Source organism: Salvia miltiorrhiza, chromosome 4 (genome assembly GCF_028751815.1).
Source record: "Salvia miltiorrhiza cultivar Shanhuang (shh) chromosome 4, IMPLAD_Smil_shh, whole genome shotgun sequence".
Classification (NCBI taxonomy): Eukaryota; Viridiplantae; Streptophyta; class Magnoliopsida; order Lamiales; family Lamiaceae; genus Salvia; species Salvia miltiorrhiza.
In genome coordinates, this window is record NC_080390.1 from 27,849,578 (window position 1) to 27,864,148 (window position 14,571).

A 14,571-nucleotide genomic window follows, 5' to 3' on the forward strand; every position below is an offset into this window, starting at 1 on the left:
GTGAAAAAAAAAAAACAAAAAAAACATGTAAAATATGTGCAAGAGTAGGTGAAAAGAACATGTACAATCGCCGCAAGAATTAGGCCAGGTGATTCATCTTCCTCTCGTTGGCTCGATCGCAAGCATAATTATATATTTTTTTATTCAAAGTTTGGAGTTTAAGAATTTTTTTTTTTTTTTTGTCAGTAAAAGAGAAATATATTAACGGAAAAAAGGTGGTACCAGAGGTACCCAATTACAACAAATCCAGTTTGAAGTCCTTTGAACACCACAGAGGGAAAGGAATATTAGAATCCACAATGTGAAAAATGGAATTCCAACTCCACATTCTACCTTTGATTTCCTGTGAAACTTTTTGAATCTCCCAGACCTTCCCTTGGAACCTACTCTCATTCCTACAATTCCAAAGGATCCAAATCGTGCCAATCCACAATGCTTTCAAAAATTTGTGACAACTCTTACCTTTGCCACCATTGATGAAAGACAAGAAGTGTTGCGAAAGATCTTTAGGTTTTGCAGTTTGAATGTTGATCCCTCAAAAAAAGAAATAGAAATAGAAGAAATCCCTCAAAAAAAAGAAAAAATAAATAAAAATAAATAGAAGTAAGTTCTAGGACTTTTTTTAAAAATTAAATACCAAAATTCAAGACACAAATTATACTCGCAGACTTAGGTGTAAAAAATTTCACAAAAATTTTACTTGAGTTTCAAGTGAAGTGATTCATTATGTCGTCAAATTTTGAATTTTTGATTGTATAATTTTTTCGAAGTTGGAGATTTTTTAAAATAAACGTAAGTTGGGTACATTGAAAAATGTAAAAGTTGGGGACAAATTATAGTTATACCCCATAAAAAAGAGTAAAAATTTAAAATGCCCACTTCCTTATCTTTTTTTTGTAAAAATGCCCTCTCTTATTATACAAAGCATTCTATGCTCTATTCTTTAAATACCCCTTGATTTGATGGGTTTGTTTGGTTTTTTGTGAAAGTCTTACACATTTGACCGATTTGACAGCTATCAATTATAAAAGTCAACGATTTGACAGCTATCAGTCAAGAGTACATATGACCGGTGGGTGGCTAGATCATGTGTCCGACCAGGCGGACACATGATTTTACCGGCCGGACACATTATTTTATCAGTCGGACATGTGTCCGGTCGGTGAAATTATGTGTCCGCCCGGCCGGACACATGTTTTCACCGGCCGGACACATGATTTAATCGGTCGGACACATGTCCGATCGATAAAATCATGTGTCCGGCCGGTAAAATCATGTGTCCGGCCGGGCGGATACATAATTTCACCGGCCGGACACATGATTTTATCGGTCGGATCATGTGTCCGGCCGGCCGGACACATGATCTAGCCACCCACTGATCATATGTACTCTTGACTGATAGCTGTCAAATCGTTGACTTTTATGACCGATGGCTGTCAAATCGGTCAAATGTGTAAGACTTTCACAAAAAACCAAGCAAACCCATCAACATCAAAGGGTAAAATAGGCACTTCACATAATTAGAGCATAGAATGCTTTGTATGATAACTTAGGGCATTTTTACAAAAAAAACTTAAGGAAGTGGGCATTTTTGCCTATTAACACTAAAAATATATAGGAATGTGGAATTTCGTTATAATAATTAAAATACTTATAAGTCATATTTTCTTTTTCTTTCTTGTTACAAACAAATGAAATTTCAATTTGATATTATGTAATTATTCCCCAGTGTAATATAAGGAGAACATTTATATTTTCTACGTATTGAAATAAGCCACAATATTCAATGAGTTACAATCATGCTATACATTTTATCTTCTCTAATTATTGATGTAATAAAATTGTAATGTAGTGTATAAAATAATAATGGTGTTTTTGAATTCGAGCTTTAAAACTCGAATTCACAACTAGGATCTATTTTGATTGTGAATTCAAGTAGTCGTGAATTTGAATTTTAAAGTTTGAATTCATAACCAAAATAACTATTCACAACTAGCAATAGACTTTGTGAATTCAAGAATATTTAATTGTGAATTCATAAATTTGGTTGTGAATTCAAGAACATTTGTATAAAGTTATGTGATTTTCATCAATTTCTTCATTACTTATATATTTTTCTATTAAATTCACATTGAATTTAAATTTTCCTCAAGTTTCTCTTCTAAATGGCATACTTTCTTAAAGTAATTGAATAAGAACAATCCCCTAAATCTAGAATCCCTAAATCCTTCTCCATCTCAAATCCGGCGAATCGCCGTCTTAATCGGTGGTTGCCAATCCCGGCCGCCTCTGCTCCACCTCTCTCTGCACCATCGCACGGCGAAAAACGGTGGAGCACTCCGGCAACTTGCCGAGATCGGCGAAGCGCGACTCTTCCTAAAAAAGGCGACAGCTTCCGGCGCAGGCGAGGCATTTGAGGAGGAGGGAGAAGAGATGTAGGAGGAGAAAGAAGAAAGATCTGCGATCTGCTGCAATTGGAGAGCTTCTCGCGCAGATAGATAGAGCTTCGATCCGCTCGATCTTACCTTCCATGGTTCCATTTTTGTTTCCCTATGTGTGTGCGCGCCAGAGAGAGAAAGAGGAGTTGAGGAAAGAGAGAGGAGAGAGAGAGAGTGATCTACGAGAAAGATGAGAGAGACAGGAAAGAGAGAGAATGAGAATGAGAGAGGGGAGAGAGAGAGAGATCTGCGAGAAAAGGAGAGAGAGAGAAGTATGGCTGTAAATGAACAGAGCTACTCGCAAGCTATTCGAGATTCGGCTCAAAAAAAGCTCGTTCGGAGCTCGCTTCGATAATAAACGAGCCAAGCTCGAGCCTAATTTCGAGCTCGAAATTTTTATCGAGCCGAGCTCAAGCCTGATAGTGCTCGGCTCGTTGAGCTCGCGAACATGTTTGAATTCGATTGTTCACGAACATGTTCGCGAGCTTGTTCACGAACCTTCAATCGAGCCACTACACGAGCCTTAAACGAGTCGAACTCGAACTCGTGTAACATATTAATTAAGAAAATTTTCTTAAATTTATAACAAATTCGAGCTTGAACACCATATATACAAACATCTAACGAGTCGAGCTCGAGCTCAAGCTCGAATTCGATATTATCGAGCATCACCTGAGCCGAACTCGAACCGAGCCCGAGCTTAGTAAGTGGATGACGAGCCGAGCTCGATCATGAAGATAAAAGCTCGAATCGAGCTCGCGCCGAGCTCGAACACCCGAATATTTAAACGAGCCGAGCTCGAGCCTGCTAGTATTCGGCTCGGCTCGGCTCGTTTACAGCCCTAGAGAGAAGAGAAAGAGAAAAGTGAGAGAGAGAGAGTAGAAAGAGAGAGGAGATTTGTTTTTTTTTTTTTTTTAAGATGTATAATGTATTTGTGATGATATATTAGTGGATATTTTTTTAATTTTAATCTTAGAGGCAAGTTTGTCATTTAACATAAAAATTGGCTGTTATTTAAATTTTTACTTGAATAGGTAAATTTTTAATTTACTATAAGAAATAGGCTAATTTGATATATTGAGTCTAAAATATATTAATAATAGTTATCGTTGATTTGATATTTTTGAAAATGACACTAATGTAGTTTTTGGTTACATTTGACTTTTATATATGCATAATGCATTAAAGAAAAAACGGTGGGTTGGGGTTGGATAGGGAGGGGATGCCCTAGCAAGCTAGCTAGCTAGTTTTAGTTGGGCTTGTTACCACTAGACCATCTCATGAGATAACTCTCCATTTCAAGATTTTTGCTGATATCATTTTAAATATATGATCATATGTTTATTTTTTTATTTTCACATATAATAATATCTTTTCAAATTATTATTTTTGTTGATATTATTGTGAATTCACTTTCAATTCAATCAATATTTATTTACATTTTATTTAATTTTCACATTTATTATTATTAATATGATAGATATTTTAAATTAATATAAATGCAAATTAATTATTTTTATAAATTTTATAGAATATCATTAGCAAATAGTATAAAGATTTTTTTTATTTAAAGCAAAACACACAACAAAAAAATAAATTTAAGTTTAAAAAATTAAATGTAATAAATTACAATAGCAAAAAAAATATAGGGGGGAATCTTTTCTAAATACCACATAATAAAAAGCAGAAATTTTTTACACCCATTTATAAGAGTATAAGTTTTTTATACAAAAATGTGTTAAATTACTATAATACTCTTACTATATGTTACTAATAAGTTAAAAGAAATAAAAGAGTATAAGTTACGGCATGCACACGATGGCAAGACACGGTCATGTAGCCACCGTGTACAACCACCGTGTGCACAATTGGGGTACGTAATTGTGCATACGATGGTTGTACACGGTGGCTACACGATCGTGTCTTAAGCCTTCGTGTGCACAATTAGGGGTATATATACATGCACACGATGATTGCACACGGTGGCTATACGACCGTGTCTTGCCATCTTGTGCAAGCCGTAACTTATACTCTTTTATTTAGGAGTGTTTTAGTTTTTTATTGAATTTGATATGAAAAACTTATACTTTTATAAATGGACGTAAAAAACTTCTATGTTTTATATTTTGGTATAAAAAGATACATTCTCATAAAAAAAATAGATGCTTTAAAAAAAAAAGAATGAATATGAAAGAATAATGAAAGGGAAAAAAAAAGTGGGTTTTTTTTTTTTTCTTTCCCCTGTCCAAAAAAAAATGAAAGGGGAAAAAAAAAAGGAAGGAAACAAAAATAAAAGAAGAAGAAAAAGAAAATTAAATATTTCTCTCTCCTACTGCGTGTCAGAGGTGCTTGAACCACCTCTCGTCTCTCCTCCAACTGCATCCTAAACCATAAACCCACTAAAATAGTCAATTTTGGAGATGCATGCATTTTCAAAGCATCCCCTCCCTAGAAATGCTCTTAGTAATAATAATAATCTAGTAACTGTCATTGTCAACCTTCTCTATATATTAACTAGTATTGTACCTATGAGATGCAAAGTAGTATTATTTAATTAATTTGAGTATTGCAACTAAGTGATATTCTTTCATTTGTAAAAATAGGTGGTCAGGTTATGAATCTAAATCTCTTCATCCCCAAAATAAATAAATAAAAATAATGATTAATCAAGTACATATGAATAAATAATTATATAATCTAACACAATCATACTATTGAACTATCGACTAAGATGAATGAGTCGGTCTCCCGTGAGACCGGTCTCATCCATGAGACCAATTCTCACAAAGAACGTATGAATAAAAATTATCCGCTATTCTACAAACAACACGCGCTAGTTCAGTGGTACGCTCATTTCTCTACCATCTCTAATGCATAGGTTTGATTCCCAGGAGCAACATTTTTTTTTCACTGGATTTTGGATTCCCAACAACAGTGTATAAATAAAAATTATCTGGTCTTATTTTTTTCATTTGATTTTCGATTTCCAGTAGCAGTGTATAAATAAAAATTACCAGGTCTTCTACAAATAAGACTCGCTAGCCTAGTGGTACACTTCTTCGCCTACCATCTTTAATGTTGCTGGTTTGATTCCAAACATATATAACATTTTTACATGACGATTATTACTTTTCATCACAACAATAATTACTTTAAAAATAAGGATCAGACTCCAACGCGTTGACTATGCGCAAGAATAAGGATTTCTGCATACAAAAACGAAGCGAAAAAAATGCTTCGCAAAATACTGGATCAGGGGTGAAGTCTTGATAAAGTCATGGAACAGTGGCCTCACGATCGTAATGAATGTATGCTTTCTTCTTTCCTCTTTTTCGTGGAGGGTATCCGACACTACATGACTCGGCCCCTCCAAAAACGTACTCACACGTTGGAATATTTTAATGCCAGGATGAATGGCCGGAACCTCGTCGGCAGAAAAATTGGAAGAAGAATTGGAAAAAGAAGATATTTTTTGTAAGAAATATGGAGTAGGAGATGAATTTGGCGTGGAGAAAATGAAGGAAATGGGTGGACATTTATAAAATTATTATATATATATATATAGGGGGCCGCTCCAATGAAACCCCCTAATTTTAGTGAGATTTAGGGCACGATCTGGTGCGTTTATTTTGTCAATCCTATGGCTGATATTATATCTGGAGGGTGATTTTTTTTCGCAGGGTTCGAATCCTGGAGGGAGCAGAATATTTTAAATTTTGTTATTCATCAGTATATATTGCATTGTTCATCAGTATATACGGCCCTGTTCATCAGTATATATGTCTTATTCATTACGAATTTTTTAAATTTTATTTTTCATCAGTATATACATCTTGTTCATTAGATATACGTTTTGTTCATTAGTATTATATGTCTTATTCATTGTACTCATGTTACACGAAAAATAGGGGGTCTCACTGGAGCGCGCCCCTATATATATATATATATATATATATATATATATATATATATATATATATATATATATATATATATATATATATATATATATATATATATATATATATATATATATGTATTAAAATAGTCATTTAAAACGGCTAGTTTTCTATAAAGAAAAAAAGATGAAAAAATCACAAAAAACAGCTTAGTTTTTGAATTTTAGATTTTTTAAAATAGTTGCATGCAATAAACGCGTCATATATAACACTCCCAAGCCTGACACGGAATCGCGCGCCCCCTCTGGAGCCTCATGGTGCGGCAGCAATGCGGAGCTCGCTGGAGCGTGACTCAAGATGACCCAACGAACTTCGGTGTGAATGCTTTAACAGATGTGAAGAAAACGCGGGATGAGTGTGTTCAATTTTATTGTTGAATTGTTTGGTTTTTTAATGATAAAAATAAATATATACTTAATCATGTTTCTATTGCAAGGAAAGAAACACATAGGTGTTTAGAGTTACACATAGGTGTTTAGAGTTATACCTTTGATCAAATTCATAATTTTGCTGGTTGATTCTAATTTGAATATTATGAACTGTGATCCCATTGCTCGGTCTTGTGGGTTGGATGAACAACTCGCTTCAAGATCAACCTCTATAACGCTTGAGATAAGTGAACAAAGCATATATAATTATGTAATTACTTCATACAAGAGAAATTAGTGAAAATAAAATATAACTTTGTATATAAGTAAAAAAAGGTTTGATTCAATATACAATCTTTCAATTTTCATTTATGCTTAAAGTAGACTTTAATCATACAATGTTACTGATCATGTTGTCCCATTGTTACATTCATTCAAACATTTCTCCTACTTATATTAAAATTTCTTTTAATACAGTGGGAGGATTTACACAAACAGTGACAGATAAAGAATTTTTTTGATACGGGGTACAAAATAGTTATATATAAAAAATACGTTCAAAAAAATTACTACATGATAATCCAATCCAAGTCTATTACAATTGAAATTTACGAATTTTCATTGACCGGAACATTTGCATGATTGATTCCTTCAATTCTTTACTTGACTTTGAGTAATCACTTATCTATTATCTATCTAAATGCGTTGGGTTTGTGTTAGGGGTTTGGGGTTTTGGGGATTTGGGAATACTAATAAAAAAGAAAAAGTTGAGGGGGGCACGTTTTGGGTTGGGCTTTGGGGTTGGAACTTGGAAATATGGGGATGAGACATATACATATAATTGATAAAAAAAAAAAAAAATTGTGGGGGCACGTGCCCCCAATAATGTTGAGTGTGCGTTCGTCTCTCTAGGGATGACAATCGGGTACGACGGGTACGGATAGTGACTATCCATACCCATACCTACGAACTAAATGGATAGTGGTTGCTACCCACGAAACTATCCATGGATATCAAATGGTATCCAAACCCGCTACCTGCTACCCGTCGGGTATCCGTGAAACCCGCTATCTGACGGGTATCCGTCACCCACTATCCGACGGATACCCGCTATCCGCCGGATACCCACGAAATAGAATTTAAATATAAATTTACAACAAATTTAATAGAAAAAAAAATCAACACAAATAGCACAGTTCAAATCCACAAAGAACAATGTTTAAATTCAAATTCACAAAGAACAATGTTCAAATTCATCAACTAAAATATAAAATCCAACAAAGAACAATGTCTATAATTGCTCGACAGTAGAAATAGAACCCTCTTCATTGAACTCTTATTCTTCATCTTCAAGAACAATGTCTATAATTGTTGGACGGACGGCGAGCGGCGGCCGTCGAGTGGCTGCCGGCTGGTGGTTGGAATCGCGACTTCGCGAGGAGGGCTGGGGAAGAAACGGTTGAAGGGAAGAAACGGCTGAAGGAAGGGGCGTAGGGGAATTACTAGGGTTTAGGTTTAGCTCAATATTAGACTTTGGGCCTTATTGTTTGGGCCTATTTTAAAATATAAAATACTAGCCCATAATTTCAAAATATGTATTTAAAGCCCATATTTTATAGAATTTTTTGTGGATATTTGACGGGTAATTGACGGGTAATTGACGGGTATTTTTCGCGGGTAAACGGGTTTCGCGGGTATGGATAGTAAGTATCCAAACCCATACCCACGAACTAAATGGATAGTGAATTGTACCCACGAAACTATCCGTGGATATCAAATGGTATCCAAACCCACCCTAATGGGTTCGGATTTTTGCGGATATCCGCTACCCGCGGGTAGATTGCCATCCCTAAGTCTAACACAAGTCTTTCGACATGTATGTCGAAACTTTCATTTGGTAAACTATTTTGTGAAAGATTAATTCACTAGACTTCTTCGAAAACAAGAACTTTCTTGACAAAACATCCTCTCCTTATAACGATTTCTTATGAGGGTGTGTTCTCTTTTATTGGTAAATTTATCATGGAAAGATGAGGGATAATAAAAATTTATGCCTTTAAATACCTTCTGAAAAAAAGGAGGCATTTAAATACATAAATTTTGTTATCCCTCATTTTTCTATGATAAATTTATGGGCAAATAGCACAAAAATCCCTATAGTTTCCCTGAATTCGCATTTTTTCCTTGACCTTTAAAATTCTTGTTAAAATCCTTGACCGTTGCTCTGATTCTCTTTTTTCCCTTAGTGACGTTTTTCGACCATTAATTAGATGACGTGTCACCAACGTGGCACACTTATGCCGAGTAGATTAATTAGAAGCTAAACGGCGTCGTTTTGCGTCTAACCTAATAGCGTCAAAATTCCTTAAGTTTGGCGCGATTCTCGTTTTTCCCTTGACCTCAAAATCTCGCGTGAAGGATAGAGAGGGAGAATCAGAGGGTATTTCAGTTTGAGGGTGTACAGACGAAGGACGAAGTTGATGCTCATCGTCGGAGTTAGAGCGGCGGCGGCCTCGTGCTTGTGTGTCTGTGTGCGTAGGTCCAGATCTGTAGGCGTGCTTGATGGAGAGAAGAAGGGTTCACTTGAGTAAAGAGATGAGAGAGGGGTTAACAAGAGAGGAGGTCTGTAAAGAGAGAAGAGATTAAGACAAAGGAGAAGGTCGGCTGAAGTTCCGGCAGGATGATGAAGACGAAGACATGAATTGGGTGTTTTTTTTTCTCAAGAACCCTAATTTGAGAACGCAGCCTGAAAGGAAAACCTTGTTTTAGGAGTAGACAAGAAGGAAAAACACCATGAGACAATTGACATCGTAACCTTTGTTAAGATGCACTGTGTTACAATTCACATGATAACTCTCGTTAAAGTGCACTATGTCACCATTCACATCATGAATCTTGTTAAGATGTATTGTACCACAATTCACATTATAATTGTTCCATTATTTTATCGTTTGTGAAAGAATTAAGTACTTTGAGGGTGTTTGAGTAAGCTTATAAACTCTTTAAAACAATTTATAAGTAGTCAAAATAAGTTTTAAGAGCTTATAAGCCCCCTCCCCCTCCTCCCCCCCCCCCCCAAAAAAAAAAAAATAAGTTAACTATAATTTTTTATTTTCATCATATATCATTCTAATTTCATTTTTATTCGATTTTGTCTCACTGACTAAAAATTTTCTCTCTAGCTTATAAGTTCAATTACACAAACACTTTGATAACTTATAAGCTTTTAAGAATCAAACTACATCTTATAAGCTCTTGAAACATCTTACAAGCTCTAAGAGCTTATCTATTTATTATATGAAAACACAGTTTGTGGCAAAATTGTAATTAAAGAATCAATCAATGAGTATTTATAAAACTCAACACAAACACTTTGATAACTTATAAGCTTTTAAGAATCAAACTATATCTTATAAGCTCTTGAAACATCTTACAAGCTCTAAGAGCTTATCTATTTATTATATGAAAACACAGTTTGTGGCAAAATTGTAATTAAAGAATCAATCAATGGGTATTTATAAAAGTCAACACAAACACTTTGATAACTTATAAGCTTTTAAGAATCAAACTACATCTCATAAGCTCTTGAAACATCTTACAAGCTCTAAGAGCTTATCTATTTATTATATAAAAACACAGTTTGTGGCAAAATTGTAATTAAAGAATCAATCAATGAGTATTTATAAAACTCAACAAATCTCATATCCCATATATTTTCTCTCTCCTCTCTCCTCTCTTTCATCATACGTATTCTTCAATTTTCTCTCTCTCTCTCTCTCTCTCTCTCTCTCTCATATTCTCTTTTTCATATTTTGATGATTTTTTAAAAAAATCAAATTTTATTTATAAAAAATATTCTATATATATCTTAAATTAAAGATGAATGCAAGATCTTTGATTTGGTATCAAATAATTATTCAACTCTTTTATTAGTATTCTAATAAATTCTAATAATATAATTTATTTTCCTACTTATCAATTGAAGCTTTTCTAATAAGATGACATAGGTAATGAGCTAACTTAGAAAAAATTAATTTTATGCATGATTAGCATATGTTTTAAAACTATATATTGTGATGTAAAAACTCTTTTTTTATTGTTTCTTCGTTTCTTTTAATTTGAATGATGTGTTTATTCTATAATTTTAAGGAAGAAAATAAAGTTTTTCATCAAATAGATGGAAAAATAAAAATGATATTTTTCAAAATTATAAAATTAAATTAAGGATCTTTACTGAGTAATTGATGTAGATTATTTTATTTTTTAAGAAAAAATAATTTACATTTACTTATATTCTAACTATATTTAATATTTATTTTTTATTTATTTGATACATCATTTAATTTATTTATTTTTGATAAATTAACATTATTAAATAAAGAAATTTAAAGGCCACGCCACAGAGGCTCGAACCCAAGACCTTCGGTTTTAGACATTAACCTCTAATCGCTTAACCGATACACACGCTACATCGTTTAATTTTGATGCAAAACTATGTTCGCCGTGCATCGCACGGTCAAATGTACTAATAAACTCTTTAAAATAAACTTATCCAAACACCCACTCACTTAATGTTCTTTCGGAACAAAACTAGAAATTTCTTCCAAGGACAAGTACTAATCGGGTTTAATGAATAACCCACCTGCTGTGACAAAAACAGTCTCTATGTAATTTGGACTGCAATATTATTATCTCTTAGAGCATAATATTGTTTGGATCACTTTGTAGCTGCACATACGGTTTTTATCTAAGAATCTTGTGCTATAACTATATGTTCGAAATAGCTCTCCAATATTTCATAAAATTCATTTTGACGGTTACAATAATTTTGTTCCATCGTCCCCGATGGGACACCAAGCGGCATGAATTCATGTCTGTGAACAGTGATGTCTAGGGTTCAAACCCCACCGCTACCCCCTCTCCAAAGTAAAAATAAAATAAAATGTTCCACTAACCATACGCACTAATCTAACAAATGTTAACCCGCAGGAGCTATCTCGAACCTCTACTGATCTCAAGCCAACTTGTACCCGGCATTTTCTTGATATCCCTATTCTCCAACCACTCCCTCAATGTCCTCGCACTCCCCCAATCCTCAAAATCAGCAAAAGTATTGGACATCAACACATACGTCGAGGGATCATCCCGATCGACGGCCAGTGCTAGTTCTGCAGCCCGTCTAGCCGTCTCTACGTCCCCGTGGAGACGACAGGCCCCGAGCAATGTCTGCCAAACGACAGCGCTCGGCTCAAATGGGATGCGGAGGACAAGCTCCTCCGCTTCCCTGATGCGCCCCACGCGGCCGAGCAGATTCACCACGCACACGTAGTGATCCTCTCTCGGCACAATGCCGAATTCTCGGCTCATCGAAGAGAAATAGCTGAGCCCTCTGTCGACAAGCCCCCCTTGGCTGCACGCATACAGCACGCAGATGAGGGTGATGTGATTAGGCCTCTCTCCCCGCGTCCTCATCTCTTCGAAAACTTTAAGAGCCTCCTCAGCCTCCCCGTTCTGCGCGTACCCCATGATCATCGTTGTCCACGACACCACCGAGCGTTCACTCATGGAGGAAAACACCCTCAGTGCGCTGTCCATGTGCCCGCACTTGGCATACATGTCGAGCAGAGCATTGTCCACACAGACATCAACTTCTTCATCGCCTAGTTTAGCCGCCAGAGCTTGCATTTTCCGCCCTTCATCAAGGCTCGATAAGCTAGCACACGCGTTGAGCCCCGTTGCTAGGGTGAACTTGTTAGGCCGGATCCCGGCCCTCCTCATCTCTCCGATCACCCTGAGCGCCGCCACTGCCTCCCCGGAGTCCAGACAACCAGCTGCTATCTGAGTCCAAGAGTAAACATCCTTCGATGGGATCTCCTCGAACGCTGCAAAACCTTCGTCTAATCTTCTACTTTTCAAGTACATGTCGACCAAAGCATTCCCCACACATCTCTCACTTCTATGCCCGGATTTGATGAGCAAGGCATGGACTCGCAGCCCGGTTTCAAGATTCGAAAGGTCGGCTAAACCAGTTAGAACAGTGGCAAAAGTGAATGCATCCGGTTTTACACCTTCGAAGATCATCCTACGCCAGAAATTGGGTATGCAATTGCAGCTGAATTTCAAGAAGCCATCGAATACAGCATTCCACGACACGATATCTCTGTTGAAGCACTCCTCGAAGACCTTAGCAGCTTCATCCAACTCAGCATTTCTTATCAAAGTAGTCAGCAACGCATTCACTAAATAAACATTATTCTCAAATCCAAACTTGATGACCATCGCAAAGACTTGAAAAGCACAAATCAAGTGGAAGGTCTGTGCAAAAGAGCAAGCGTGGAGCACGCTGACGAAGGTGAACTCGTTGGGGCGAATGCTGCTCCTGTGCATATCTGAGAACAGAGAGAGTGTTTCGGCAGGGAAGCCCTTTTGCACGAAACCGGCGATGAGGGCCGTCCACGACACAACGTTCCTCTCAGGCATTTCGTCGAACAGTTGGAGGCCACTCGCGGTGTCCCCACATTTGACGTAGGCGTTGATGAGATGGTTGTGGGTGAATAAGGAATCTGATTCGTGTTGGGATGTTTTGATGAGCTTTGCGTGTATTGCTTTGGCTTTTGGCAAGTTGGAAGTCTCGACGCAGTGGCGCAGAATGGTAGTGGTTGTTGATGTGTGGAACTTTTTGAGTTGAGGAAGTAACATGAGATTGTACATACAAAGTGGTGATGGAGAATTGCAGAGAGAAATAAGGATGAAATGGCGGTGATCGCTTCGATGTCAACAGCAATGAAGCTTGTAAAAGATTTTGCTTTTTTTGCCCCAATCTGGATTTCGAAGAAGAGAAGAGTCTTGAGATGCAGTCCGGGGTTTCTTTTGCTGGACCTGTTTCTCATTAGGGAAGAATAGAAGAGACAAATAAATGTAAAATACTTACTTTTTTTTTTTTTTTTTATGAAATTACATTATAAATAATACAAACCACACACACCCCATCTAGTGGTTATTGTGGCCGAGAGTAAAGTCAAGTAAAATACTTACTTGATGATTCATATTATAACATAAAGTCAATTAATAAAATTATTTATTCTAGTGTAATTAACAAACATAAAAGATACCTTTATAAAAAACTAACTTTTATTTAAGATTACGTCATTACCTTAATTTATTCTTTTATCAATTTTTTTTTACCCTCCTACTCTCCTCATTCACCCTCAGCTCCTTTGTCGCTTCAGAAGTCCGCGCGAAGTCTCTCCTCATTCACCCTCGGCTCCTTTGTCGCTTCAGAAGTCCGCGCGAAGTCGCCGTCTGGCCGGAGTGGCGTGAGCTGCCGCGATGCAAATAAAAGAATAAAAATATCTAATAACTATGTTTCAATGATAAATAGGAAACTATTATAGATCATCTTTCTAAAAAAAAAGAACTATGTTTTAGCGAAGAAATCTAGAATTTGAATGTTAGTATAGCAAGTTATCTGATTTTTATATATCAGTGTTGTTTTAGTGTTATTTTTGTAATTAAATGTGATTAATCGAGTTTGTATTGTTATTGTTCTTAAATTCACAATTATTTCTAAATTTACGATAAATTGACAACTTGAAATTTGATTAGTTGTAAATTAGTTTTGGTGTGAATTCAAAGTTCTAAAGCTATATATAAAATTCACAGATCGAATATAAGTTCATCGTGAATTCGAGTTTTAAAACGAGAATTCACAACTATTAATAGTTTTGTTTGTGAATTCGAGTTATAAAATTAAAATTCACAACTAGGAATGATCGTGATTGTAAATTGAAGTTTTAAATCTAGAAT

General features: G+C 35.8%; 1 protein-coding gene across 1 annotated transcript; it reads right to left on the reverse strand.

Moving 5' to 3' along the window:
• Nucleotides 1-11,537: 11,537 nt before the first annotated feature.
• Nucleotides 11,538-13,680, reverse strand: LOC131019555 (putative pentatricopeptide repeat-containing protein At3g15130). The gene has a single exon (XM_057948131.1). It carries the CDS (start codon nt 13,474-13,476, stop codon nt 11,758-11,760), a length of 1,719 nt encoding a protein of 572 aa, XP_057804114.1. The 5' UTR covers nt 13,477-13,680; the 3' UTR covers nt 11,538-11,757.
• Nucleotides 13,681-14,571: the final 891 nt, after the last annotated feature.

Bases quoted from the DNA above. Each gene is read 5' to 3' on its own strand.
- LOC131019555 (XM_057948131.1), bottom strand. From the start codon at position 13,476: ATGTACAATCTCATGTTACTTCCTCAACTCAAAAAGTTCCACACATCA.